This window comes from Mobula birostris, chromosome 12, assembly GCF_030028105.1.
Source record: "Mobula birostris isolate sMobBir1 chromosome 12, sMobBir1.hap1, whole genome shotgun sequence".
Lineage (NCBI taxonomy): Eukaryota > Metazoa > Chordata > Chondrichthyes > Myliobatiformes > Myliobatidae > Mobula > Mobula birostris.
The window spans coordinates 38,258,078-38,283,761 of NC_092381.1; the positions used below are offsets into that span (position 1 = coordinate 38,258,078).

Here is a 25,684-nt window from a genome sequence, read left to right on the forward strand (position 1 = left end):
ATAGGAAGACTGACAACCAGATAATTGACAGGTCAGTTCTGACAAGATGCCAAAGTGGGGGAGGGTGTATAGGAGGTGCCAGGGAGGGTGAATGTTACCACATCCATAACTGGAGCCCCTTATACAGGAATGCATGCCCATCAGCAATTATAAATGGGTGGTTATGAGGTTAGAATTGCAGTTACAGCAACATAAGACTTTGGTCTGACCCCACGGAATACTGTGTTCAGTTCTGGTCACCTCACTACAGGAAGAATGTGGATACTATAAGAGAGTGCAAAGGAGATTTACAGGGATGTTGCCTGGTTTGGAGAGCGTGCCTTATGAAAATAGGTTGAGTGAACTTGGCCTTTTCTCCTTGGAGCGATGGAGGATGAGAGGTGACCTAATAGAGGTGTAGAAGATGATGAGAGACATTGATCGTGTGGATAGCTAGAGGCTGTTTTGCCAGGGCTGAGATAGCTAACATGGGGAGGCATAGTTTTAAGGTGCTTGGGAGTAGGTACTGAGGGGATGTGAGGGGATGTCAGGGGTAAGTTTTTCCACACAGAATGGTGGGTGCGTGGAATGCACTGCCGGCAACAGTGGTGGAAGCGGATACAATATGGTCTTTTAAGAGACTCTTAGATAGGTACATGGAGCTTAGAAGGGCTATGCGCTGGGGAAATTCTAGGCAGTTTCTAGAGTAGGTCACATGGTCGGCATTACATTATGGGCCAAAGGGTCTATATTATGCTGTAAATGTTTATGTTCTAATTGGAGGAGAGCAGATACTTTGGAGCATTGCAGAGCCCAGGGAGGCCTAAAGTACCTGAACAGTCCACGTCTCCTTATAGCTCAAAGCACATTCATGTAATAAAGTAATGTAATGAATTTATCTTTTGCTACTACATTGTTCTAATAGAAGAAAATGTATAGGTTCGATGAACTGCTTATGTGGTTACTAATTTACTGTCTTTCTTGCATTTCCAAATGAAAGAGAAACAATTTATATTTTTGCTTGAAAAATTAACATATGTCTTTTAATTTTATTGCAGTTGGAAGACTGTTGATAGAATTCAGCTCGCTGATGACAATGGAGAGAGTTCAGCGGGAGAATCCAGACGTACAAGAGGGAGGCAAATACACACCTTCTGACTGTATAGCTAAGCAAAGAGTTGCCATCATCATTCCATTCAGGCACAGGGAACATCACTTGAAGTTCTGGCTCCATTACTTGCATCCCATTCTCCGCAGGCAGAAAATCAACTATGGCATTTATATCATAAACCAGGTGAGTGCTCAACCATGCAGTTCTGTTTGAAGCAGTTGCATCATTTGTGTACGAGCTAAGAATGTAATTTCAGAAAATCATGTTATCAGTTTCCACAAGGTCCTTCCTTAGATGGTGTCAAAATTCTGGTCTTTGTTGTGGTGTTGATAATTGACTTTTAGGAGTTTGTATATTCTCCTCATGACCATATGGGTTTCTTCCCACAGTTCAAAGACTTGCTGGTTGAGGTTAATTGGTCATTGTAAATAGGATTAAATTGGGGATTGCTGGGTGGTGTGCCTCGAAGGGCTGGAAGGGCTTATTCCATGCGGTCTCTCAGTAATAAATAAAAACATACATACACTAGTTATAATCAAATTCAGTTAATTTGTAAAAGAGCACACTATGCTTTCTTGGGTTAATCTATTTGTTTTCACCATCTAAGAGGAAAATTGTGACGATATTTCCAGTTTGTCAGTTTGATGCAGAAACCTTACAAAACTACAGATTATATATCTCCAGACCAGTGGTGTGTTTCTGGCCTTGTTCTGAGAGAGAACTTTCTGCAGGAGGGGATAGCTTTAAATCCATACCACTCTTTTGTACCAACTCAACAAACTCGGAGTATTGGCTTTTCAAAAAGGAAAGGGAAAATTGCTAATCCTTCATGACTCATCAGAGATGAGTCTGCCCTTGTATGTGACCTAAGGTGGATGAAATATTGTAGGGAAAGAGCTATGTGTCTAAATTATTATAAGGTTCAGGAATGTAATTTTTTCAAAATCACTAAGCATATGCACATCACCCTTATAATCCATGAGTAGTTACATGAAAGTCCCATCGACAATGCCACAAGAATTTTCCCCAGTGACAGCGACAAAATGATTCAACGTGAGCAGTGTATGCAGATGGATAATAAACCTGATTCTAATTCTAATGATTCTAATTTGAGTCATTGATATTAGAGCCGTCTGATTCTTATGAGTAAAATCAGGTTTATTATCACTGATATATGTTACGAAAATTGTTATTTTGCACAGCAGTAAAGTGCAAGACATAAATTACTGAAAGTTACAAAAATAAATAAATAATGTGAAAGAGGAATAATGAGGTAGTGATCATGCATTCATGGCCATTCAGAAATCTGATTGGAGAAGAGAAGAAGCTATTCCTTAGAGTTTGAGTGTGGGTCTTCAGGTTCTTGTACCTCCTCTCTGATGGTAGTGACAAGAAGAGGGCATGGTGTGGGTCCTTAATGATAGATGCTACCTTCTTGAGGAACTGCCTCTTGAAGATGTTCTCACTGGTTGGGAGGGTTGTACCTGTCATGGAGTTGGCTGAATCTACAACCCTCTGCAGCCTCTTGATCCTTTGCATTGGATCCTCCGCACAAGACAGTGATGCAACCAGTCAGAATGCTCTCATCTGTGTATCTGTAGAGGTTTGCTAGGTTCTTCGGTGATATGTCAAATCTCTTCAAACTCCCAGTGAAGTCAAGCTGCTGGTGTGTAATTATCATAATTGCTTCCGTGGGTTGGGCCCAAGGTGGATCCTCCAGGACACTGATGCCCAACAACTTGAAGCTGCTCCCTCTTTCCACCCCTGACCTGTCAATGAGGACTGGTGTATGTTCTGTTGACTTCTCCTACCTGAGGTCCAAAATCATTTCCTTGGTCTTGCTGATGTTGTGTGAGCTTGTTGCCGCAATACTACTCAACCAGCCGAGCTACTTCACTCCTGTACACCTCCTTGTCGCCTTCAGAGTTTCTGCCAACAGTGATGTGGTGTCATTGGCAAATTTGTAGATGGTAACTGAGCTGTGCCTTGCCACGCAGTTGTGTTGTAATGCTATGCAGCAGTTTCATCTGAATATTTCCTAGTTGCCTGCTGGAACTTGGGAAGGTCAGTGTAAAGTCTACAAACACCGACAGAATCAACAAACTCATTCGTAAGGCCAGTGATGTTGTGGGGATGGAACTGGACTCTCTCACGGTGGTGTCTGAAAAGAGGATGCTGTCTAAGTTGCATGCCATCTTGGTCAATGTCTCCCATCCACTACATAATGTACTGGGTGGGCACAGGAGTACATTCAGCCAGAGACTCATTCCACCGAGATGCAACACAGAGCGTCATAGGAAGTCATTCCTGCCTGTGGCCATCAAACTTTACAACTCCTCCCTTGGAGGGTCAGACACCCTGAGCTAATAGGCTGGTCCTGGACTTATTTCATAATTTACTGGCATCATTTACATATTACTATTTAACTATTTATGGTTTTATTACTATTTATTATTTATGGTGCAACTGTAACGAAAACCAATTTCCCCCGGGAAAAATAAAGTATGACTATGACTATATTGTGGCTATTTGAGGGAACTTCCAAATAAATTCCCATGGAACTTAAATATTTAATTCTGTTTAGTATTTGGCAGTTTTTTCTTTACAAGTTGGATTTGTTCCTATGAGGTAGGAAGTCTTTTCCAAACTTTTGCATGGAAGGAAAGACGAGGCACGAGTAAAGAAAAGTGACATTTTGACAGTGAACACCTATTAATATTCTGTCAATTTTCTATATTGGGCTGGCAATTATGTGGCTCCTTAAGTGCAACCAGTTCCATTGTTTGTCTTGGACATAAAGTATTAAAAAAAATTTTTGACAGACTTCAATAATACTTTACTGAATAGGTGTTACTAATTGAACTGGATTTTACTTTTCCTCCTCTGTGGCCTATGTTCTCTGCTCACAGTCATATTACCCGGCCCTGGCCAAAACAGCACCTGAGCCTTGAACTGTACCCCGAGGAGGTGCTGTGCCTGAATCTCTCTTAAAAAAATTTTCCTCAGCAGATACCATCTGTCAATAGTTTTAGAAATATTGCGGATACAATAGGGTCTTTTAAGAGACTTTTGGATAGGTATATGGAGCTTAGAAAAATAGACGGCTATGGGTAAGCCTAGTAATTTCTAAGCTAAGGATATGTATGGAACAACTTTGTGGGCCGAAGGGCCTATATTGTGCTGTGGGTTTTCTATGTTTTTAAATACTAAAAATAAATAAAATAAGTAAATAAATGATAGGTAGCTAGCATATTTACCACAAAATAACAATGTTTTTTTTTGAAAAAACTACTTTCCTACTTCTATTCTTCTGCTTTGTTCTACAAAACTGCTGAAACCAGTGATAGACAATAGACAATAGGTGCAGGAGTAGGCCATTCGGCCCTCGAGCCAGCACCGCCATTCACTGTGATCATGGCTGATCATCCACATTCAGTACCCCCGTTCCTGCCTTCTCCCCACATCCCTTGACTCCACTATCTTTAAGAGCTCTATCTAACTCTTTCTCAAATGCATCCAGAGAATTGACTTCCACTGCCTTCTGAGGCAGAGCATTCCACAGATCCACAACTCTCTGGGTGAAAAAGTTTTTCCTGAACTCCGTTCTAAATAGCCTACCCCTTATTCTTAAACTGTGGCCTCTGGTTCTGGACTCCCCCAACATTGGGAGCTTGTTTCCTGCTTCCAGCATGTCCAATCCTCTAATAATCTTATATGTTTCAATAAGATCCCCTCTCATCCTTCTAAATTCCAGTGTATACAAGCCCAGTCGCTCCAATCTTTCAACATATGACTGTCCCGCCATCCTGGGAATTAACCTCGTGAACCTACGCTGCACTACCTTAATAGCAAGAATGTCCTTCCTCAAATTTGGAGACCAAAACTGCACACAATACTCCAGGTGGGGTCTCACCAGGGCCCTGTACAACTGCAGAAGGACCTCTTTGCTCCTATACTCAATTCCCCTTGTTATGAAGGCCAGCATGCCATTAGCTTTCTTCACTGCCTGCTGTACCTACATGCTTACTGTCAGTGACTGATGAACAAGGACACCTAGAACTCATTGTACTTCCCCTTTTCCTAACTTGACACCATTCAGATAGTATGAAGCACTCCACAAACTCCTTTCCTTTGGGTCAAGTACCAACCTGATTTTCCCAGTCTACCTGATCTGATGGTATTTGTACCCAGCGGATGATCCGAGAGATGGGTTTTTCTTCTTACAGAGTTTTCTCCACTGGGTTCAATGGGGTCCTGTGGCTGAGCATCAGAAGATGCAGCAGTCAACACTTTCAGCTATATTCAGATACCCCATGTTTGTGCATTTGTGAAAGTCCTGGACTTGCTGACATTTACCTGCAAAGTCCAACTGATGCCACAAAGGAGAACAGGAGGTGATTATAGTGGTTTCCGTTGTTCAATATATATTTTAAATCTTCATATTAATGCCACTCATACTTGGCTTTTCTGTAAGTCTCTTAAAGTATGTGTTATGAAGTAAATTACTGAGTCTGTCTGTTGGGCAGTGATGAGTTACAATGAAGGCTTTGATATTTTTACACATGGTCAGTTCTGGGATACATTACAGCCATTGCTTGTAAAGTGCAGTCAGTCTTGTTATTCATCAATATATAAACAGCAGTTCATTTCTATATACCAAGGTTGTCGAAACAGCAAGCCAGATGGAAAGGTTTTTGATGATAGTAATTGAACGAGCAATATCAGTCTGCACATTTCAGAATGCCTTGGCATCTTTGAATAATGCAATTAAATTTGCAAAGTCATTTAAAGAGCCATTTGAACCCTTGATTTAACTTTATATCTGAAGATGGAGCTCCAGTCAGATGCAGTCCCTCTGTGTTACTTTGGCTCAGTGGTAATGCTGTGACATCTGAATCAGAAGGTGTAGGGTTACCGAGAGATACAGCTTAGAAACAGGCCCTTCTGTCCACTGAGCCCAAGCCAGCTATTGACCATCCATTTTTTTTAATCCATTATCGTCCACTTTCATTGGCATTCTTCTGTTCGTCGCTTTATTCCAGGAGAGACTTTCCAAACCCCTAAAGTGGTGTAGCATTTTGGTGTAGCTTCCTCGACTGAAGCTACTGCAGCTTCAATTGAGGAAGACTGATAAAACCTCTGTGGAATTTTACCTCCACAATCTTCCATGAAGTTCTAGACCTGCACATTGTCATACAGAAATGTCTGGTACCCATATACACATACACTCCCTACGTTAAACCTGTTTTATTCTCTCCACATTTCCATTCGTCACTCCAGATTCTAACATTCACCTACCTCCGAGGCAACGTAGTGGCCAATTAATCTAGCAACTTTCGCATGTTAATTTGTCCTCAGTCACATTTGCAGGATTTTCATATGTGCAAATGTACACCTTAATTTTCCCCTTGTACAAAAACAAATGCGTTTCCACAGTATTTCATTGGCTGTGAAATTCTGCCCTGGGGATATATAAACAGTTTTTTGTCTTTCCCAACTCTGCCCACACACTGCATCACAGAGTAATTAGCCAGGGCTTAAAAAGTAAAGATTCCATTTTAAATGGAGATGACTGACCATGCACAATTAAGATGATGTTGCTTGAAAGTTAGGATCACATGGTCAAAGTCCGGTTTATTGTCATGTGCTTAAGTACGTGCATGCACAGGTGCAATGAAAAACTTACATGCAGCAGCATCACATGCACGTAGCATCATTCAGGAGAACTGGATAAATTAACAGTACAAAATTATACAAGAAAAAAACACAACAAAATAAAGCAAAGTCCATTGTAATATGAAGTGGTCATAACGTTGCCGCATCAAGATACTGAGGTCGTGATTAGGGTGGTACCGTTTGGTTCAGAAATCGAATAGTTACAGGGAAATAGTTGTTCCTGAACCTGGTGGTGTGGGACCTAAGGGTTCTGTATCTTCAGCTAGATGATGGTTACAAAAAGATGGCTTTGGCCAGGTGGTGAGGACTGCTGATGATGGATGTTGCCTTCTGTAGTGGTGGAGAGGAATTTGTTGGTGATGTACTGGGCTGAGTCCACTACTGTCTGAGTTTCGTGTGCATTCAGTTTGTCATACCAGGCAGTCAGTTAGAGTACTTTCAAAAGTACATCTGTAGAAGTTTCGCACAAAATGCTGGAGGAACTTAGCAGACCAGGCATTATCAGGACTCTTAAATGTTCTCGACTCTTTATTCCTTGTCATAGATGCTGCGTGACCGGCTGATTTCCACCAACGTTTTGTGTGTGTTACTCTAGATTTCCTGCATCTGCAGAATCTCTTGTTTTTATGAATTGTAGAAGTTGGTTAGATGTGACACGGTGAACCTCCTTAAACTCGTGAGAAACTAAAGACACTAGCTTGCCTTCCTTGCACCTATGTGCTGTGCCATTTAGTGAAATCACCTAGTGAAAAGTGCAAGCACTAGGAGCAAACTGTATATGCATATTTAGAAAATGTATTTTTGAATTCATTTTGGATGTCACTGCTTTTGCCATTTGTCACCAATCCTTTGCCGTTTGGAAGTAGAAGTGACTGCATATCCTTATTGACCTGATTTTGAAGTAACCACGAGCAGCCATGAATTAACATTGATGCAGGACTGGAGCCATGTAAAAATCTGACACGATACCTTTCCTGAAGGGTATGAGTGGGAACATGGACTCAAACCATGAGAGGCCTGCGTCGGGCATTTTCATGCCTTACAGTTCAATGAGTGAACCAGTTCAATTTTCAAGACCATCATTTACTGTGTATGCCCACAAGAAAATGAAGCTCAGGGTTGTATATGGTGATGTATTGTGCTTTGATAATGAATTTATTTTGAACTTTGAATCCGGATTCTCATAGTACTCTAGCAGGAAATGAGTTTACTTTCCTTGAAGTCAGAAAGCTTTCTGGGTATCTAGTTTGTGAACAAATCACTGCACTTTTGATTGGTTCAACTTGGTTTTTTTAAAGCTAGTGAAAACAAATTTCAAAAACATAGAGCTGATATATTTAGTGCACAATAAGTATTTAAAATCCCTCAGCTCCAAAGTGATTTTGCTGTAATATCCATCTAAATCTGGAAAAATTTCTGAAACGCTCATTCGCTGCTGTCATTACTGCGTGGTCGCGAATCTTTCAGAGGGAAGGCCTCAAAATCCTCGGCTTTGCCTGCTGTTGGCGACCGAGATGGAGGTCGAATCGCTCGGATAGAGATGGCTCTCAGTACTCAGAGCTTGAAGTTTTCGGATGACTCAGAGTCGGTCCGTGGTCGGGTATGGCAGGGAGAGTTTTTCTTCCTTCTCCCGTCTGCGTGAGATGTGGGACATTTGAGAGACTTTGAACTTTTACTGTGCTCATGGACTTCATCAAGTTATGGTATTGTTGCACTGTTGTAACTATATGTTATAATTATGTGGTTTTGTTAGTTTTTTTTCAGTCTTGGTCTGTCCTGTGTTTTGTGATATCACACCAGAGGAAATATTGTATCAATTCTTAATGCATGCATTACTAAATGACAATAAAAGAGGACTGCGTGTCTTCATAATCTAAATTCAAATTTGAGATTAATCAAAATCGGGGATCTCCCTCTATATTGTTGGAGTTTTTTTTTAACGTCCTTCTGGTTTTAAGTTTCCATACAACGTGAATCAGAACCTAATTGAACTATGAGCATATTTCCTGACTGCCAGACCTCTTACAATTCTGCTTAAGTAACTGACAGCCAAGCGATGAAAGAGAGCTCTGGGGTAATTCACCTGTTGCTTGCTACTTTTCCTGAAGTTGTGTATGAGTTAAAGAACTTGCTGTTTTGGGAAAAGCAGTCACGAATTTTATTATGTCATGCACAGTGTTGAAGTTATAAATGTTCTAAGTGCGTGACCTGTTCATGGAAATAATTGTAACTGGGCAGTGGAATTCCCAAAACCTTTTCTGAAGAATGTGCTGCTCATAATATTTATTTACCTATGGATCCAAATTTGACATTTTTAAAGTAGTACATAGAATATAGAAAATTGAAATCTAGACCACATTAAAGGCCCTTCGGCCCACAATGTTGTGCTGACCATGTAACCTACTCTAGAGACTGCCTAGAATTTCCCTAGTGCATAGCCCTCTATTTTCATAATGAGTGTCTATTGGTCAAATATGGCACCCTGTATGTAAAGCCAAAACAATAACAGATGTAGATGCTTGAACAACACACACAAAATGTTGGAGGAAGATAAGATTAGCTTTACTTGTCACATGTACATTGAAATATACAGTGAATTACACTGTTTGCATCAACAGCCAACACAGTTGAGGATAAAGGGGGGCAGCCCACAAGCGGCAACAAGTCAGCAGGTCAGACAGCATCTTTGGAAGGAAATGAACAGTTGATGTTTCGAGCTGAGATCCTTTATCGGGACTCATGGAGGGAAATAAACCAATGACATTTCGGCCCAAGACCTGCTGAGTCCCGCAGTGTTTTGTGTTTGTTGCTCAAGATTTCTAGCATCTGTAGAATCTCATGTTTGATGCTGAAAAGTGTGAAAACCTGATGGCTCAGGCAAAAACTGTTATTGTCGACTACAGCAGTTAACTGAAAATGGAAATCAAAATGATAGTTGCAAGTAATAAAAGGTTATGTTCACTAGTTGATGAAAAGTTTGGAAGTGATATTATATACTGGCAATAAAAGCATTGGGATAAAGGTAACAGTACATGACAGATAGGATGTGGCTAAGTACAGTGCTGTATATTACTACATTGTTTCATAGCTTAGACAAAGTCCCTACTGGAGGTGAGTAGTTTCTCCATAGTGAAAAGTTGGATGTTTAACATGCCTGCTGGGCTCATGCTGAATGTCCAAGAATGGTTTTATGATTGTGCCATTTTCCTGTTTTGGAGATGTCTGTTTCCAGAGTCAAGTGCGGGGACATAGTAGTAACGGGGATACAATAAAGAACACAATCATCAATGAAATGATTTCATAGTTGGGTTGACCAGTGCAGCACAGTACAATCCACAATGTTATAAACATTATATTAACTGAATTATATAAACCTGCTTCACAATCACTCCAACCCTTCCCTCCTGCACAACCATAATCCTCTATTTTTTGTGTCCATGTACCTACCTAAGAGTTTTTTGGTTGTTCCTCTTGTATCAGCTACCACCACACCCCCAACAGTGCATTTCAACACCTACTACTCTGTGTGAAGGCCTATCTCTGACATCTCCCCTGAACTTTCCTCCACTCACCTCAAATGGATGTGCTGTGGTATTAACGATTGCTGCCCTGGGGAAAAAACTTATGCTCTACCAATGCCACTTGTAATCTTATACACTCTTATCAAGTTGCCTTTCATCCTTAGTCACTTCAAACAGAAAAGTGCAAGGCCTAATCCTCAATTTAGTATGTCCTCCAAAGAGAAAAGCCTTGGTCCAATCCCTAACCCTAATTTTTCCTCATAAGGCAAGTTCTCTAATCCAGGCAGCATCCTGATAAATCTTTTTTTGCAACTTCCGTAAAACTTCTACAATGCGGCAACCAAAAATGAACACAGTACGCCAAGAGTGGTCCAAAAAATACTCATGGTTCTTGAACTCAATCCAGTACGCTATATGTCTCCTTACCACCCCATCAACTTGTGTGGCAACCTTGAAGGATCCAAGGACTTGGACCCCAAATCCCTCTGTTCCTCCTACTAAGAATCCTGTCATTGACCTTATAATCCACCTTAAAGTTTTATTTTCTAGAGCAAAACATTTCACACTTTTCTAGATTTAACTCCATCTGCCATTTCTCTGACCAACTCTGCTTCCTTTCTATATCCTTATGTAACCTACGACAACCTTCTACATTATCCATATCACCTCCAACCTTCATGTTATCTGCAAACTTATGAACACAACCCTGCATTTCCTCATCCAATTCCTTCATAAACTTCGCAAAGAGCAGAGTTCCCAGAATAGATCCCTGCTGTATACTAATAGTGTCTGGGTAATATTTATGGATAAATATTATTAATAATTCATATTTAGAATATTATAGTTGCATTCACAATTAGGAACCAAAACTTATACTGGTTTATTATTGAGAGATTTTGAATTGTATATTTTCAAAAAATTGGACAAATTCTGTCAAGTTCATGGCCAGTAAGTTCAGTACGCAATCAAATATATTGATATATATTGAAGTGAATAGCCAAGCTCAGCATTTACTTTAGGATTTAAAAATATGCCTGTTAACAACTTATTCACTCAATTTTATTTCTCTTATTCCATCTTGATTTCCTCCAGCTTCGTAATTCAGTGACCTTGCTTTTAAGATCAGCTGAAAGGCCTTTTCTTCATGTTATAACCTTGTGTCCTCCTTTTACATAAAAAAAAATGAATTGGTGATAATAAGAAAGCCAAAAGACTCCACAGCATGATCTCTGAATGTACTTAACCTATTGTATCTACTTGCATATACAGAAAGAATAAGAATGAGCCTTTGTCCTGCTCTATCCAAAAGTGATTAGTCCTCTTCAAGGCAATTTTATACAGCAAACCTTCCAACATTACAGACACTCAGTAAATGTTGCCTGTGAGTTACATTTGAAGCTCTTCAGTTTAAATAAACTATAAAACTAGTAATAATAAAATATTTAAATGATCTCTTTGCTATTTCTCAGTCTTAACCTGTACTCCATAGAGAATTTGTTATCCTTTTCAAGGGACCATTAAGGAAGTGTTGTTTCAGGAAGACTTAATAGCTTTTGAAAAACTGCAGAAAAAATTGATTTGAAAATTGTACTTTATTGTACACATGCTGTGGCTTCTATTTCACTTGCATTACATTGGTTGGATTTATGTTTGCAGCTTTTGATTCTGTTATACTTCTTTTATCAGTCTTGGATTGAGTTTTATTTCCAGGATATGTGAACTTGGATGTATCTGAGCCTCTTTGAAGTTCAAGTTCAGGTTTATTGTAGTTCGACTGTGTGTGTGTGTATGTATGTGTATATACACACACACACACACACACACACACACACACACACACACACACACACACACACACACACACACACACACACACACACACACACACACACACACACACACACACATACATACATACACACACATTTAAAACCAAATGAAGCAATGTTGCTCCAGACCATGGTGCACCCACAAAACATATATCACAAAATAAAAACAAAATATCACAACAAATAAATTAGTAAAGTATAATTCAAATCACACGCATTGTGTAGCACAGGTAAGCAGTACAGTAAACAGCTCGCTGTCCTAGTGTCAAGACCTTGGTGGTGGCAGAGTATTTGTTAGTCTCACAGCCTGGGGGAAGGAGGTATAGCAGTACCTGGCAGTTCTAGTCCCGATGCCCCTGTACCTCCTTCCTGACTATAGTGGGTCAAAGAGAGTGTGGGATGGGTGATGTGGATCCTAAACAATGCTTTGGGCCTACATATATTGTGCTCCCAGTAAATATCACAAATGGGGGAGGGAGACCCCAGTGATCCTCTTGGCTGTTTTACTATTTTTTATCTGGTTTTACAGTGCAATGCCTTACAGCATCCATAACACACAATGATGCGGCCAGACAGGACACTGTCAGTGGTGCTCCTATAGAAAGTCGTTCGAATGCGGGCAGGGAGCCTTACACGCCACAATCTCCTCAGAAAATGTAGACTCTACATCTTCTACTTACTCTTTTCATCTTAATTTTGTTTTTGGAACTGTTGGAGCCAGTGTCTTTCAGTCTGTAGTTCGATCGAGTGAGCTGGCATTCTGCTGTCCCTGAGAGTACTCCAAGAGAGAAATGTGAGCACAAGCTACCATGAGGAGAAGCTCAGAGACGAGATGACGGGCATTGATTGACTACATTTCTGGCCAATTAAAGCGTCAATAAAAATTGAAACATCAACGCAAGCGTGAGGGAGAGTGAGCCGTTCTTGCAGGGGATGCTGATTCGAGTTGCTGCTGTTGGGTCCCAATACTCTTGGAGATGTTATTGAAATTCTGAGATTTATGGATTGGACTGTAGTTCAAACTAAATGTAGTTCATATTGGCCTCCTTCTGTTCCATCTTTTTCTCCGTGTTCTCCCCCATTCTTACTTGTTGCCGATTGGTGGGCTGGGGATTTGAGGTTTGATGTTCTTGTTACTTCTCCATATGGGTGGTCTGTTAGTTATTGTGTGAGGGAGGGGTTTGGGGTTTATGAATGTAGCCTCTTGGTAAGCCTCAGGCTCACTCAGCTGGCTTTCGTCTAGGAGGAGCAGCTTTTGGCCCCGCCAAACTGGGTAATCAAGTTGGTGTAAATGCTGTGTGATGTACCCCACCACGCCAAATAACAGAAAGTACAGCATATGCGATTAAATGATTACACTTTATAGATCTTACTGGAACTATGTAGATAATAGAGATACAATATAGTTCAACCACTTCATGCACAACAGTTGGAGCTCAATTAACAGGGTCTTTGTTCTGCCATTCGATCTCCTCCGACCTTCTCGACCCGCTGCCTGGGACCAACCACGGTGGTCAACCAGAGCGTGTTCAGCACGTCTTTCCTCTTCGGTCCTTCTCCTGAAAAGCCCTGGGCCTCGGACTCCCACTTGGGGTCCGTTCTGTCACCCAGTTTACAGCATCGTGTCTCCTCTCTCTGTCCCCATTGCGCCTTCTGCCTGAAGCTTGCAAAAACAGTATAAGAGCTGGAATGTTATGATGAGGTTGTATAAGGCATTGGTGAGGCTGAATCTGGAGTATTGTGTTCAGTTTTGGTCACCAAATTACAGGAAGGATATTAATAAGGTTGAAAGAGTGCAGAGAAGGTTTACAAGGATGTTGCCAGGACTTGAGAAACTCAGTTACAGAGAAAGGTTGAATAGGTTAGGACTTTATTTCCTGGAGCGTAGAAGAATGAGGGGAGATTTGATAGGGGTATGTAAAATTATGATGGGTATAGAGAGACTGAATGCGAGCAAGCTTTTTCCACTGAGGCAAGGGGAGAAAAAAACCAGAGGACATGGGTTAAGGGTGAGAGGGGAAAAGTTTAAAGGGAACATTAGGGGGGGCTTCTTCACACAGAGAGTGGTGGGAGTATGGAATGAGCTGCCAGACGAGGTGGTAAATGCGGGTTCTTTTTTAACATTTAAGAATAAATTGGACAGATACATGGTTGGGAGGTGTATGGAGGGATATGGTCCATGTGCAGGTCAGTGGGACTAGGCAGAAAATGGTTCGGCACAGCCAAAAAGGGTCAAAAGGTCTGTTTCTGTGCTGTAGTTGTTCTATGGTTTCTTACAGACACACAAGAAGGAATAACATCTATCCCATTTGGTTAGCAAATGAATACAATTCTCGTTATTAGTAATTATAACCCAAACAAACTGCCACCATTAACTCAGCAGTTAACATTACAGAGAAGCCATTTTATTATAACATAACAAAGAAGCCATTTTATTAGCCTTAGCAGTAACATAAAAGAAGAAACCCCTTACATGAGTTTTTGTTTCTTTTTCTTTTAGTGCGGGTGGGGATTGATGTCTTCCTTTCAACTACTTCTATGGTTTTATGGCTATCTGGAGAAGACAAATCTCAGTTGTATTCTGTATACATACTTTAATTATAAAGTGAACCTGTGAACACTGCTGTATCTTCACTAATAAGGAGGTGCTGTGGGTGCAGGTTAGATTGTCTGTTATGTGTATACCAAGCAACTTTGTGTATTTCACTCACCATGAAAGAGCCACTGATGTGCAATGAAGATCTGCTACTTCTTGAAGCCCACAACCATCAGCATGTCTTTAAATTGTGAACATCGGCACTTTTGATAAAATAAAGAGGGGTTAAAATATTTCCTGAAATAGAGATGGTTCCTAAACAACACAGGAGCACTAAATAATAGATGAAAACTGGCCGTTTTCTGTAAAGACTGGAATTATCTTGGGCTGAGTTGGATATGATTCATTGTGCAAACAACTTAAAAAGCTTCAGGCTTTTCTTTAATAGCAACTGATCTTGTAGTCAGATCGTAGATTGACCTTCTCTAGCCTTTTGGTTAAGGCAAGTTAATTCCAGTCTAGACAGTCTAAATTACAAAATGATTTGGCAACACTTCTGGATTACAGCAGGTTCCTGCTGGAACTCCAGACAAGCCCTCGGGCATTCACCTCCACAAAACCCACATGCTCGAACATGGGTGTGATTATTTTAAACATTGAAAATGAGCTGCTCACACACAGTTCATTTTTCCCAATATTATTGCCAGATTGTTCCAGCAGTAACAAGTCAATCACGTGCATTTTATGTTACCGTTCACGTCCCTAGCTCAAGTCAAAATCATTTTCACTGATTCTCAAATTTCAGAGCAGTGGAAATTCGTGGATTTACAACAACCTACCAGTCTTCCTCTGAAAATACTTTGGACCCAGCTTCTACAGCTTTGGAGTCGTGTGGAGGTATATCAAAGAAACAGGCCTTTGGCCTGCTAGGTCTGTGCTGACCACCACTGTCCATTTACACTAACCTATATTAATCCTATTTTTAATTCTCCCCATATTCTCATCAACTTATTCCAGATCCCTTTTCTCACCTACACATAGGGGGCAATGTATATTTGCCACTTAACCTATCAATATGCATGTCTTCAGATGTATGAGGAAACCAGAGAACCCAGGGAATTTTGAAGGTAGGTAAATGTAGGAGTTGGGGGGAAGGGGTTGTGTGTGTGTACGTGTGAACCATTTATATCTAGGCCTATGCTAGATTGTCAACAGTCCCATACTAAACAATCACAACATATTTGGATATATCATTGGCTGTCCCTTGTGTTATTATAATGGCTTGTCCTATTTTAGGCAAAAGCAATGTTAGCATTCATTTCGAGAGGAAAAATAAATGTCCATGATTGAATGGTGAAGCAGTCACGATGGGCTAACGGCCTAATTCTGCTCCTATCTTAAGATCTTATTGATCTGGACCTACAAATATTGAGTCCCGAGTTAAATGACTTCAGCGTGTATTTGTCCCAGTGTCATCTACAGACACCATCACCCAATAATTTTTAGTCTGCAATTGTAAAAGTAGATTTATTATCCAAGTATGTACAGTCCCTATGAAAAAAATATTCACCCCCTTGGAATTTTTCATGTTTTATTGTTTTATAACATTGAATCACAGTGGATTTAATTTGGCTTTTTTTTACACTCATCAACAGAAAAAGACTTGTGTCAAAGTGAAAACAGGTCTATACAAAGTGATCTAAATTAATTACAGATATAAAACACAAGATAATTGATTGAATAAGTATTCAGCCCCTTTAATATGACACACCCAAATCATCACTGATGCAGCCAATTAGTTTTAGAAGTCACATAATTATTTAAATGGAGATCATCTGTGTGCAGTCAAGGTGTTTCAATTGATTGTAGTAAAAATACACCTGTATCTGGAAGGTCTAACTACTGGTTAGTCAATATTAGATTAGATTAGATTAGATTAGATTATGAGGACACTCAGTCCTGGCAAAAACTGTACAGTGAAGACAAAAGAATGCTCCTTGCAACTCTGTGAAAAGGTTATTGAAAAGCACAAGTCAGGAGATGGATACAAGAAAATTTCCAAGTCACTGAATATCCCTTGGAGTACAGTTAAGTCAATCATCAAGCAATGGAAAGAATATGGCACAGCTGTAAATCTGCCTAGAACAGGCCTTCCTCAAAAACTGAATGACTGTGCATGAAGGGGACTAGTGAGGGAAGCCACCAAGAGATCTGTGACAACTCTGGAAGAGTTACAAGCTTCAGTGGTTGAGATGGGAGAGACTGCGCATACAACAGCTGTTGCCTGGGTGTTTCAACAGTTACAGCTTTATGGGCGAATGGCAAAGAGAAAGCCACTGCTGAAAAAGAACTCACATGAAATCTCAGCTAGAGTTTGTCAGAAGGCACATGGGAGACTTTGAAGTCAGCTGGAAGACAGTTCTATGGTCTGATGAAACTAAAATTGAACTTTTTGAACATCACACATCATCAAAAAAAAATTGCCATTCCTACCATGAAGTATGGTGGTGGCTGCATCATGCTGTGGAGATGCTTCACTGCAGCAGGCCCTGGAAGGCTGGTGAAGTAGAGGGTAAAATGAATGCAGCAAAACACAGGAAACTCCTGGAGGAAAACCTGATGCAGTCTACAAAAGGACTGCGACTTGGGAGATTTGTTTTCCAGCCAGACATGACTCAAAACCTTCTATAATTGTACTGTGGAGAGCATTCTGATAGGCTGCATCACTGTCTGGTATGGAGGGGCTACTTGTTTGTTTATTATTATTTTTTAAATTTTATTTATTATTTCTTTTTTCTGCTATATTATGTATTGCGTTGCACCGCTGCTGCTAAGTTAACAAATTTCACATCACGTGCTGGTGATAATAAACCTGGTTCTGATTCTGACTCCAAGCATAAAGCCAAAGCTACACAGGAATGGCTTAAAATCAAGAAAATTAATGTTCTGGAGTGGCCAAATCAAAGTCCAGACCTCAATTCAATTGAGAATTTGTGGCTGGACTTGAAAAGGGCTGTTCACTCATGATTCCTATGCAATCTGACACAGCTTGAGCAGTTTATAAAGAAGAATCGGGAAAAATTGCAGTGTCCAGGTATGCAAAACTGATAGAGAGCTATCCACACAGACTCAAAGCTGTAATTGATGCCAAAGATGTATATACTAAATACTGACTTGAATGGCATAATTATGCAATCAATAATTTTGCGTTCAATAATCGTGATAGCTTTAGATCAATTTGCAGAAATGTGTTTTCACCTTGACACGAAAGAGTCTTTTCTGTTGATCAGTGTCAAAAAAGCCAAATTAAATCCATTGTGATTCAATGTTGTAAAACAATAAAATATGAAGACTTCTGGGGGGGGGGGGGTTAAATAAATTTTATAAACACTGCGTATATCACCATTTACTACCATGAGATTCAGTTAGTTGTAAATATTCACAGGAAAATAAGAAATACCATCGAATTTATGAAAACTATTCATAAACAAAGACTGACAAACAACCAATGGAGACAAATTGTGCAAATAGAAATAAGATATAAATAGACAATTAAATAATTAATGCTGAGAACATGTATTGCAGAGTCCTTGAAAGTGTTCCAGTAAACGAAACTTTGGAGCAACACACAAAATGCTGGAGGAACTCAGCAGGCCAAGCAGTAACTATGGAAAAGAGTAAACAGTCGATGTTTCGAGCCGAGACCCTCCATCAGGACACTTTGGCCCAAAATGTCAACTGTTTACTCTTTTCCAAAGATAATGCCTGGCCTGCTGAGTTCCTCCAGCATTTTGTGCGTATTGTTTTGGATTTCCTGCATTGGCAGATTTTCTCATGTTTGGGAAACTTTGATCTAGCAGGAACTTCATTGAACTGCCATAATCCATAAGATATAGGAGCAGAAGTATTCCATTCGGCCTATTGACTCTGCTCCACTATTCCACCATGGCTGATTTATTATCTCTCTGAACTCTATTCACCTGCCTTCTCCCCATAAACTTTTATGCTGTGACTAATCAAGAACCTATCAGCCTCCACTTGGAATAGGCCCAATGTTGGGCACCATAGCCATCTGCAGTAATGAATTCCACAGATTCACCACCCTCTGGTGAAAGGAATTCCTTCTCATCTCTGTTTCCAGGCTCTGTGTCTGAGAACTGACTTTCCTTCTAAATGCTATTTGCTTACCTACATTTATTTGCACAATTTGTTTTTTTATTTTAATGTGTTCGTGTTTTGTGGCTACCTGTAAGGTTACAAGGCTGTATAATGTATACGTACTTTGATAATAACTGTACTTTGAAATTTGGATGCAAAACTGCTCACAATACTCCGTGCAGGCTGACCAATGCCTTATAAAGCCTCAGCATTACATCTTTGCTTTTATATTATAGTCCTCTCAAAATCAATGCTAACATTGTATTTGACATTGTATTGGCTCCCTTCCTGTATACCTTGGACTTAAAAGTGGCAGATGGAATACAGAGTTGTGAAATGTATGATGATTTTGGTAAAAGTAACAATAGGTCAGACTATTATCTCAGCAGGGGGAAGGCTTAAACATTGGAGGTGCAGAGGAACTCGTGCACGACTCCCAGAAGGTTAATTTACAAGTTGAGCCTGTGGTAAAGAAGGCAAATGCAATGTTGTCATTCATTTCAAGGGGAATATAATATAAAAGCAAGGTGATAATGCTGAGGCTTTAAAAGACACTTGTTGGGCTGCACTTGGAGTATTGTTAACAGTTTTGGGCCCCATATCTCAGAAAGGATGTGTTGTCATTGGAGGGAGACAGGAAGAGGTTCACGAGGGTGATTCCAGGAATGAAGGGGTTAACATATGAGGAGCATTTGGCAGCTTTGTGCCTGTACTCACTGGAATTTAGGAGAGTACATGGGGATCTCATTGAATATTGAAAGGATGAGATAGGGTGGATGTGGAGGCGATGTTTCCTGTGGTGGGGGTATCCAGATCTAGAGGGCACAGCCTCAAAGTTGAGGGGCGATCTTTTAGAATGGAAGTAAGGAAGAATTTTTTTGGCCAAAAAGTGGTGAATCTGTGGAATGCTCTGCCACAGATAACGGTAGAGGCCAAGTCCGTGGGTGTATTTAAGGTGGAAGTTATAGTTTCCTGATCAGTCAAGGCATCAAATATATGGCGAGAAGGCAGGTGTATGGGGTTGAGTGGGACCTGGATTAGCCATGATGGAATGGCGGAGCAAACTCATTGGGCTGAATGGCCTACTTCTGCTCCTGTGTCTTAGGGTCTTGTGGTCTATCTATCTATCTCTAATCTTAATATTAACTCACCTTGCAAGTTAACCTTTAAAGAATCCTGTATTAGTACTCTCAAGTCCCTTTGCACCTCTACTTTTTTTTAGTGTTCTCCCTGTTTAGAAAATTCCTTCTACCAAAGTGCATGACCATACACTTTCCTACACTCTATTCCATTGCCACTTCTTTGCCCATTCTCATAATTTGTCTAAATCCTTCTGCAGCCTCCCTGCTTCCTCAACACTACCAGGCCCTCCACCTATCTTCATATCATCTGCAAATTTGGCCACAAAGCCATCAATTCTGTCGTGCATATTATTTACATATAACATGAAAAGTTGTGGTGCCAACACCAACCTCTGTGGAACACCACTCGTTACCGGCAGCCAACCCGAAAGATCTCCCTTGTCCATGCTTGTATCTTTCCTGTAGTACCATGGACTCTTAATTTGTTAACCAGCCTAAGAAGAACTTTGATAGGGTGGTACTTTGTCAAAGGTCTTCTGAAAATCGAAGTAAGCGTCCTTCCAATGAGGCAAGATAAGCACCATCACAAAAACTTAGGGAGAGCCTGCCACTTTTTGGTATGCATCATCTTTTGGAGTTTTAGCTGCATTAACATTGCGGTGAGAAAAATTACTTTTCTTCTGACAGTGAGTTTTCATGATGCCAGGGTAAAGAATAACTGATACTTCAAATCTTGTCATCTTCATATTTTTTTTCAAAATGATTCCACCTATGAAATATTAGCTGCAGTACCTGTACTCCTTGGTAAAGATTCAATGCAACGGCTGGGGGAACAGTTTTCTCCTATCTACTTAATGCAGCATAGGGATTTATAATTAAACACTTCATTTTATTTTGTCTGTTCTGACTTCTGTAGAACTCTCCCCAAGCTATTATCAAAAATAAACTGTTGATAGATCCAGCTGTTGCAAGAATGCATTTGGTACCTTATTTGGGGCATTTCAAACCAACAAATGTGCCTAGCAAAAATTTGAATGGTTGCCTAGCAGCCATTTATCTCAGTGATTACAGAGTGGAAGGTAAACCTGAGCATTTATTAATCACCGCATTGGTATCTCTGTTTCTTCGGGATCTTTGCATTTTTCCAAGTGCAAAGATTTTCATTCTGGATCTTATTTCTGTCATTAGATGTCCTGCATATCCTATGAAGTCACTTGAATGAGTCAGGCGTCAGCTTGTTTGCAGATGACAGTAACTGTGGTTTGATTAATTTTTCTAAATAATTTCAAAGCAAGACATATACCATGTTTTACATAAAAATGACCAACTTCATTTATTTTACTTAGGGAACATTGCTCTCAGAGAGGTGCCATTTAACTGCTGAATACATTTTTTCTGCCAGATGTGTTTCCTACCTCACTAGGTTCAGCTAGAAAAGTTCTATCTGTTTGCTAATCAGAAAAGACCAGTAAAAGATAGCAAAGTCTTCTCGTCTTCATGCTCTGTAAATCAACTATTATCTGTGCTGTCTGCAGTGTATAAACCAATAAAATCACATGATGTTAAAATCCAAATGGCAATTAAATTTAAAGAAACTGAATGGATCTATGTGCTACTGAGTTTAATTATTTTATTCATGTAGTCAATGCCCTGGTATTAACCATGTTTGTGTTTTGTTTTCTCTCCCTCTAATACTACAGGGCAACTAAATTCAAATACATGTGAACTTCTGAACTTCAATGATTCTATGCTTTGTAGTCTTTCAGTTTACTTTGAAATAGAACAAAAAGCCAGATTTCTTATTCTATGGTAATTCATCAACACCCTGTTGATTTGCCAAATCAGCCTAAAGTGGCACGCATTGGAAAAGAGTTTTTAAATTCTGCTGCCTCAATCTGGTCAATAGTGTCTTCATGTGCTTTCCCTCCAAGAAATACATTGACCCAGAATGAAACCTGCTCTGTGTTTAAATTGGATATTCAGGCATGGCTAATCCTTTTGCCCCATTTCCTCCACTTCTGTGTCTGGCTTGACAGAAACAGTTATTGCGACTGCATCTGCATTGGTGAGAATTACAGCTTGATTCTCTTAGAGGGGAGTACAATGTTGAGCTGGCCAATCTGGTTTGCTGTTGAAGATACAGTATCTTTGGGTTGGAGCATATGTATATCTTTCAGTTACTTCCAGGATTGACCGAATACTTTTGCCATAATTCATTTTCAGTTCTGCTCAAGAAACTGCCTTGCAATTTTTTGAAGCATTTTTAATGTGATTTGATAAGGACATGCAGGTTGTTAGACTGGAGATTTTTCATCAGATATCACAGAAGATACATCTTCAATAAACAGACACTCACTCGTTCACTGGGGGCCATTGACCAAAAATGTCTTGCGGCATCATAGCAATGGGACAAGGCACAGAGCATTAAGTGAATCAGTTGACACAGCAATGAGAGCAGAGCAATTGGTCACCAGTGAGAAGCAAATTATTTCTGAAAGTAATGCTTAGATTTATGCAAAGATTTGCTTTTTATGTCCTTATTGCTTAGAGATCAAAAGAAGAATAGGTCAACTTATGTTTGCCTTCTGCCTCAAACAATAGATTCCACATCAAGCTAGATCTTGTTAAAGATGTAGGTACTGTGTGTTTTTATACTGATAGTGCAGATGGGTTCAAGTATTTGGTGTCAATGAGCATATTTCATGACTTTTTTGGTAGGCAAGTATCATTGCTTGTTTGCTTTCTTGGATTATAACCCAAAGGAAACCAGTCAGTCTATAGACTGTACTATGTTAATTCCTTTATGTATGCTATGTAATATTTGTGTTCTTTAATAGTATTCTTTCTCAAAATACTTGTTCAGCTCTGCTCATAAATACTGTAAAAGATTTCTTAAGCTGTAATGGTCCCCAGCTGGAGAGTTTAAGCCAAATTTCCTATTTCATTTTGATGTGAATTCTTGGCAACAAATGGATTCTCCCTCCACTCTGCAAGGTCATAAGACCCATCGCAATGCAGATTGAGATGTTTGATTTATTCAGTAGAAATTGCAGTCTTATTACATAAAGATCGTGTTTGGCAGCCAGAGGTAATTCCAAACTCTGCCAGGTTAGTGCCTCTTCTGACCTAGAGGGAGTTCTCAGTATGACCTAATGAGACAAAAAGAAGAAAGAATGCTTTAATCCTCATCTGATGAATACATTTATGTTTATTCCCTGCTGTGCACTGTATATGCGATAACGATCATCTGGCATCAGGAGTGCCAGCTGTAGGCACATTCCTTTCCTTCGCACTGTGTTCAGTCCTGGCGAGGTTTCCACCGACTGTGTAATAGAGGCAGGACTGGAGGCTGAACAAGCAGATTATTGTGACTGTGTCAGCAATTGTGCCTTCTTCTGTAGAATCCGAGTATTCTGTTTACCCTGTGGCCAATTATATTGGCTACATCGATTCTCCTTCAAAATACAAATGATGTTCATTGGAAAATTTGGGATCAACGAGGATTGCCAATTGTCTTTTCCGGATGCTGTATTTTGTTAAGCAACAGATTCTATTTTTAGCTAACATTTGCAGCTTCTCAATAGCCAATTGCAGCAGATAAAAATTTGCAGCACACAGTGCACTCCTATAACATTGTGGAACTTGTGGAAGGATTTGCAGCAACTCAAATACAGGTGAAATGCATATGAAACTGTGTCTGCTGATGGGTTATGGGGCTCACCACCCCAGTTTGTGCAGGCTGCTTTCAGTAAATTTTCGCAACTGAGCAAAGACCTATAACTCTGAAGATGATTTTGTGCTAAGTGATTCTGTGGTTTGAATCATCATAAGATATTACCTGGGCTTTGGCTTCCATTGCATATTGTTCTAATTGGCCAGCGGTTGAGTTCTGGATCCACATACCGATCATCACTCTGAAGGGCAGACAAGTTTAACATTACACCATGTGTGCCCCTTCTAGATCTAATAAAGTAGCCACCGAATGTTAACATTCACTGAAACACACAGTGTAAAAAGCACTCTGTCAAGCCTTTAGACTGGAGCAATTGGTTCTACCACCTCTTATTTTCTCACCTCTATGTACTTACTGGCTCATGGACCTCTGATTTCCTCCTGACACCAGGAGGAGGAAACCAGAGGTCCATGAGCCAGTCTGCATTGGAGGACCAGAGGTGGAGAGGGTCAGTAACTTCAAATTTCTCTTTATTATCATTTTGGAAGACCTGCCCTGGGCCGAGCACGTAAGTACAATTACGAGGAAAGTGCGGCAGTGCCTCTATTTCCATAGGAGTTTGCAGAGATTCTGTATGATATCTAAAACTCTATAGATGTGTCGTGGAGATTATACTGACTTGCTGCATTCTGCCCAGTCCATCATGGGTAAAGAACCTCTCCACCATTGAGCACATCTACATGAAGCATTGTCAAAAGAAAGCAGCATCCATCATCAGGGACCTACACCACCCAGGCCACGCTCTCTTCTCGCTGTTGCCATCAGGAAGAAGGTACTGGAGCCTCAGGACTCTCAGCACCAGGTTTATGAAGATTAATTAACTCTCAGCCATCAGGCTCTTGAACTGGAGGGGATAACTTCACTCAACTTCACTTGCCCCATCATTGAAATATTCCCACAACCTATGGACTTACCTTCAAGGACCCTTCATCTCATGTTCTCGATATTTATAGCTTATTTATTTATTACTATTATTTCTTTATTTTTGTGTTTGCACAGTTTGTTGTGATTTGCATACTGGTTGAATGCCCAAGTTGGTGCTGTCTTTCACTGATTTTATTACTGTTAGAGTCATAGAGAAGTACAGCACAGAAACAGGCATCTAGTCCATACCAAAACCATTTAAACTGCCTACTCCCATCAAACTGCATCAGGACCATAGTGCTCCATACCCCTACTATCCATGTACCTATCCAGACTTCCCTTAAACGAAATCGAGGTCACATGCGCTGTTTGTGCTGTCACAGCCCTCTGAGTGAAGAAGCTTTGCCTCATGTTCCCTTTATCACCTTTCACCCTTAACCCATGCCCTCTGGTTGTAGTCTCACCCAACCTCAGTGGAAAAACCCTGTTTGCATTTACCCTGTCATTACCTCTCATAATTTTAGATTATGAAGACACGTAGTCCTCTTTTATTGTCATTTAGTAATGCATGCATTAAGAAATGATACAAAATTTCCTCCGATGTGATACCACAAAACACAGGACAAACCAAGACTGAAAAAAGTGACAAAACCACATAATTATAACATATAGTTACAACAGTGCAACAATACCATAACTTGATGAAGAAGTCCATAAGTCCATGAGCACAGTAGAAGTTCAGAGTCTCTCAAATGTCCCACATCTCATGCAGACGGGAGAAGGAAGAACTCTCCATGCCATGCTGACCACGGTCCGACTCTGAGTCATCCGAAAACTTTGAGCTCTGATCAGCTCTCTGACACTGAATACTGAGCGCCATCTCTATCCGTACGATTTGACCTCACCTCGGTCGCCAACAGCAGGCAAAGCCGGGGATTTTGAGGCCTACCCTCCGAAAGATTCCCAACCACGCAGTAACGACAGCAGCGAACGAGCATTTCAGAAATTTATCCAGATGTTCCTCTGTGCTTTCACGTACTTTTTGTACACCTCTATCAAATCTCCTCTCAATCTTCTATGTTTGAAAGAATACAGTCCAAACGTATTCAGTCTTTCCCTATAACTCAGGTCCTCCAGAGCCAGCAGCATCTTTGGTTATTGATTTATTGAGTATGCACACGAGAAAGTAAAGCTC

At 40.3% G+C, this 25,684-nt stretch overlaps 1 protein-coding gene across 3 annotated transcripts in view; it reads left to right on the forward strand.

The window, feature by feature from the left end:
* The window catches only part of b4galt2 (UDP-Gal:betaGlcNAc beta 1,4- galactosyltransferase, polypeptide 2), a 385,347-nt gene that overhangs the window by 224,850 nt on the left and 134,813 nt on the right, over nt 1-25,684 (forward strand). For all 3 annotated transcript variants that reach the window (XR_011887986.1, XM_072273642.1, XM_072273643.1), the window contains exon 3: nt 1,038-1,273. Coding sequence is in view for 2 of the 3 variants with exons in the window: in XM_072273642.1 (XP_072129743.1) it covers nt 1,038-1,273 (236 nt within the window). In the remaining variant the exon portion in view is untranslated. The remainder of the gene's footprint in view (nt 1-1,037; nt 1,274-25,684) is intronic.